At 55.5% G+C, this 5,142-nt stretch overlaps 1 protein-coding gene across 1 annotated transcript in view; it reads right to left on the bottom strand.

Annotated features, from left to right (window-relative positions):
- Window positions 1–5,142, bottom strand: part of CDH22 (cadherin 22, type 2) — a gene marked incomplete at its 3' end in the record, with an annotated part of 42,585 nt that overhangs the window by 15,063 nt on the left and 22,380 nt on the right. Inside the window, exons 5-7 of the mRNA XM_009877233.1 lie at window positions 2,494–2,661; window positions 1,286–1,473; window positions 250–503 (exon numbers count right to left, since the gene is read on the bottom strand). Of these exons, the coding sequence (XP_009875535.1) occupies window positions 250–503; window positions 1,286–1,473; window positions 2,494–2,661 (610 nt within the window). The remainder of the gene's footprint in view (window positions 1–249; window positions 504–1,285; window positions 1,474–2,493; window positions 2,662–5,142) is intronic.

Below are 5,142 nucleotides of genomic sequence, written 5' to 3'. Positions count from 1 at the left end.
GCTCTGCCTGCCGTGTTGCTTGTCCACAGGCTGCCACTCACCTGCCAGCTGCCTGTCGCATAGGACACACACACATGCTTGAGCATGCGTGCAGCACTTGTCATCGTCACCTGCCCTGCCACTCCTCCTTGCCATCACCCCCTCTCTGCCCCAGCCACAAGCACCCCTAGGCCACACGTGTCCCTTGCAGGGGGATCCCACGCCCACCGCTGGAAGAAAGATGATGTGGGGTTTAGGCAGCTGCTTTACCGTACAGGATGGTTCGCCACGTCTGGGTCAAGGGCGGTGACCACCCCCACGACAGAGCCAACGTGCGCGTCCTCCTGGACCTCCATCAGGTGAGAGGGGGGACGGAACTCTGGGGGCTCGTCAACGTCCAGCACCGAGACCCGCACAATAGTCTGGTCTCGGAACGTGCCCAGGTCCACAAACCGCGGGTCGACGAACTTGTTGAGGGCCTCCACCACGACGGTGTGCACTTTTTTTGATTCGTAGTCAAGAGGCTGGGACAACAGGAAAGGGTTAGCCATATGAAGCCCAAGGAGCCCCCCTGCTGCCTCCTCCTTCATCAGGGACACGGGGGGCAGCACTAAAGCCACCTGCTCCCCAGGCAGCACAGCCAGCTCTGCCCTCCCACCAGTGGCACCCACGCCGAGGGGGCAGGAGGAAGAAGAAGCCTCCAGTCCACTCCCCTCAGGGCCCCAACAAGGCATCCAGGCTGCAGGCAGCCAGGATTCACTAGGAAGACAGCACACTGTGCGCTGCAAGTGCGTGGATTATGATCATTAATCACCCTCCTACTATTTCTGCAGGGGAGGCGAGCTGAATGCAGTGGCCTTGGTGAACAATCGTTCTTTCTTGCCTGCATGAAGTGTTTGCTTGATTGTTTTTGCCACCAAAAGCAGATACAGTCAAAGTGCTGCTGGTCAGGTATAGGAACGGGGTGGGCATATTTCTCCCCTAACAGGTGCTATCAATAACAGCTGTCAGCACTCGTCTCCACAGCCCGGTGCAGGGCTCGCTTCTCCACTGCCCCCAGGGAGCCGTCTGCAGGGGCTCCAGCAGGCATTGTGCTGCTGCTGCTTTACAGCCTTTCCTCCCAGACACAGGTGGAAGGGGCAGGACTCTCCCTGCACTTGCAGGCACAAAAATGCAACCGTTACTGCTAGAGCAGGCTTGGAGGAGTGTTTATTTCAACTTGAATGCAGGGGCAGGAGCCCCAAAGCAAAGGGCCCTCCTAAAGATCTGTGCCCTTCCTACCCAGCCAGCCTTCCTCATCTCTCACCTTCTGTATCGTGATAACAGCCTCTTGGGTATTGCTGTCCGTGGTGACTTTGAACATCTCCACCCCTTCCTCATCCTTCACCTGATACGTCATGTCCGTGTTCTCCCCGACGTCAGAGTCCTCTGCCTTCACCCTCCCGATGGCAGTGCCCACAGGGGCAGTTTCAACAATGCTGAACTGGTACATCTCTGGAGGAGAAAAAGGCACTAAGGTCATTGCTTCTGCCTTTGAACCCCCTCCAGCCTGACACAGTTCTTCCTGTACCTTCCTGGGGACACCCTCAGACAATAGGGCTGTCCAAACTCTGCCAGTGGCTATAGTCCATAATGCCCTACCAGGAGAAACATACCCCAGCCAAAAACAAGGGCTGAGGGAAGATAATTGGGGAGCACTGACGTTTCAAGGTGAAGTAAGGGATAATTTCTCTGTACGGACACTGCACCCTGCAATCAGTGTTCTCTGATTCTTTGCAAAATTTGTCATGTCTAATTTCTAGGAGATGGAGCTAAAGAGCTGAGCCTCTTCCAGCTGCAGCACCTTTTCTGGTCTGCCGGCCACGTGCTGCTGGTCTCTGCAGCTGGTGTGCACTGCAGGGATTGCACAGCCCACTCTTTGCAGCAGGATCACCCACCCTCCTCGCTTGTGGAGGGGCCCAGATGAGACACCAGTGTGAGCCATGGGCCACTAGCAGTGACTTGGAAAACAGGGTTGTCCTGTGACAAGGCTGTAGTCTGTGAGCTAGCAGTCATCGTGCCTCTCGTTGGGGCAACACGTGCCAAGTTGTGACGCAGCAGCCAGGAGGGGCCAAGGCCAGCAGCTGACAGCAGAGTCCTTGCTCAGGCTCCCAGGAGACAGCAGCGCAACAGAACAGTCTGCCTTCTCCCGCAGCGCAGCTCAGAGAGGGGTCAGGAAAGGGCAACTCTGCTCTCCACACTGTGCAGCCCCACTCACTGCCAGGACCGGCACTGGGAGCAGGGGCTCCTGGCCAGCACCCTGCACAGGCTCAGCCAGGCAGGGACACACTCAACCCCAGCAAGGAGCAGAGCACGCTGCGACACCTCGGCGATGCTGCCCCGTGAGCAGCACAAGCAGCCGGGCTGGCTCACCCTACAGACACGTGCTGGTCTGTGCCGGGAGCTGAGCATCTGTCCCACCACCCGCCAAGGACAGGGGCCAGCACTCACCCCCCCAGTGCTGTCAGGACTTACTCTGAGGGAAGCGTGGTGGGTTGTCATTGACATCGGTGACTACGATGGTGACTGTGGTGGATCCAGACAGGCCACCCACCTGTCCTGCCATGTCCGTTGCGCGGATCACCACCTCATACCGGTCCTGTGTCTCACGGTCCAGGTCAGCCACGGCTGTCCGGATCACACCTGGAAACCGCAGGACAGTGTGAGCACAGGCAGGTCACAGAGCACCCTCAGGGTCACCGACAGGGGAGGCTGGAAGGGGCCGATGGAGACCACCTTGTCCAAGCCCCAGCTCTAAACAGGATCAGCCAGATCCCAGCCTCCTTGCATTTGGCCAATGCTCCAATACTTCACCGATCTCCATGGCCCTTCCCGGGACTCACTGTGGCATGCCCATATCTCTCATCTGGCAGTCCAGGACCAGACACAGCGCTCACATGTCACCAGTGCTGAGTAGAAGGGACAAGTCACCTCCATCAACTGCTGATGATGCTCTTCCTAACGCAGTCCCAGGTGCCATTGGCCACCTCTACCATAGCAGCACATTGCTGGCCACAACCACCAACATCTGCTGGGCCCCAGTGCAAAGGAAGCAAACCCTTTTGCAGCCTTCAACAAGATCACGTAAGCAAAAGCCAGCTGAGGGTAGAAAAGGGCTTTGGACAGAAGAACAAGCCCGGGGTGCTATCAGCCAGGCAGAAACATCTCTAAATATCCCAGTGGAGCCCAGGAATGGCCACCAGCCCAACCTGGTCCCAGCTGGTATCTGCAGCTGATTCGCATGAAGGATTCCCAGCTTTTGCTTCTACTGTGGGCTGCCAGTAGCTCTGACAGGGTTAATAAAATCCAACTTGGAGGAGGCTCATATTCTACTCCAGGGAGTCCAAGATCGGCTGAAGGACTGGTGGGGGCCAGAGGCAGAGGAGCGAGAGGACTCCCAGATGCGGAGGCTGCACTGGGGCCAGCCTCATGTTTTGCACAGAAAGACTATGTAAAAGCCCAGGCTGAGCCACGAACCCCCTTTGGCACAAAACTGCAACAACCCACTTATCTGCTCGTGCAGGAGCCAGGCTTGCTGCAGCGTTCCCAACAGACCATGGGTGCTCCCAGCCCAGGCTGAGGTTCACAGGTGCCTCCTGGCCCAAATGTGCTGGGAGGGGCTCCATTTGATTTGCAGTCTGTCTGCACAAACCTCCTCATTTTCAAGTGTCTCTCAAAGTTAAGGATATACAACACTCTGTGTCAGAGGCTAAGAGACTGTAAAGCTTAACAAAATGTATGGTATGTTAGTACTTGTAACGAAATGAAGTCTCCTCAAGGAAGTGTTTATAGGTCTTGAGAAGACATCTGGGCTTGGGGGGAATGACCAGAACTAAAATACAAAGGAATGTAAAACAAGACACAGAGTAGTAAAACCCAGCAAACACTGTGAATGGCAGAAGTTAAGACTTCCTATGTCACCCAGGAGTGTTTCATTTACATGGAAACAAAGCAGAGAAGAAAAAGAAATTACTCTGCCCTGAGGTGGCACCAGGGGCAAACACGAGTGCATTCATGGATACAAGGTCATTAGCAGCACATTCCCAATCCCACTATACCAGCAACATTCTGGAACAGCCAAGAAGAATCAGTTTAAAATTCCCTCCAGCTCAGTTCCTTAACATTCCCACAGATTTAGATATTGTTTTATGCTTTTGTAATTGCTCTCTCTCCCAGGCTTTTCTGTTTAACTATCAGCTCTACCTCCTCCTACAGCGAACTGTAAAATCCATCTTTGCTTTGTTTTACCAGTAATCCTGCCTGGTGTCAGGAAAGGTGCTGGAGGGGCTGCACAGGTCTCCATCGAGGGGGTCCAGCCGGGAGGGAAAAAGGACCCCCTCCCTCTCCAAATGAATAGCAGAGAATCATCCAGTTGCTCTCACCAGCTTGCAAGACACTTGCTGACACACAACGAAGCGAGTGATGGCAGAGCAGCACAGCCACCCAAGCCAGCCAGCTCAAGGCAGACGCTTCTGGGACACCTTGGCACGACCTGAGGTGTGGAGGGGAGCGCTGGGTGCCAGTGGGCCCAAGGAGACAAAATGTGGGTTCAGTGATGTGCCCCGAGGCTTCCAGGCATCCCCAGGGTTTCCCATGTCCTTGTGCACCTCCTGACAAGGGCTGTGCGTGGACGGATCACACCGAGGAGCCGTGGGGGCAGTGGCCCAAAGGCAGTCAGAAATGCCACCGATCTGGGAGGATGAACCCCCCCCTTGCATGACTCTACAAGTGCAGCAGAAGCTGGCAACACTATTCAGGAGACATCTCACCTTCTCTTCTGAAACCAGCAATTATTCCAATGATTATCATTGTTAAGATTTATTATAGAGACAGCCACCGATTCAGATGGTTGCAGTTCTCCAGCTCTCGTGGACAGGCTCAGTCTCACCCAGCTCCCTTGTCGCTCTGTCATTTCTGTCCTGTCACTGCCCGGGCTCTCACTGCCCCCAGCCCTACGGGCCAAGAGGAGGCTCTGCCTCAGCTGACGTCGCTGCCGTCTCCCGAGCACTTCCAGCATTTGTCTGTTTGCACACTCAGGTAACTCTCAGCCCTTCTACTGCTCAGTCACCAAGATCCACCAAGCTCCTGGCCGGCGTGCAGGTGTGACGGGGCACAGTGTTCTGC

This window comes from Apaloderma vittatum, unplaced genomic scaffold (genome assembly GCF_000703405.1).
Source record: "Apaloderma vittatum isolate BGI_N311 unplaced genomic scaffold, ASM70340v1 scaffold16209, whole genome shotgun sequence".
NCBI lineage: Eukaryota > Metazoa > Chordata > Aves > Trogoniformes > Trogonidae > Apaloderma > Apaloderma vittatum.
Note: the sequence above shows the minus strand (reverse complement) of the source record. Positions and strands in the feature narration are given on the sequence as shown.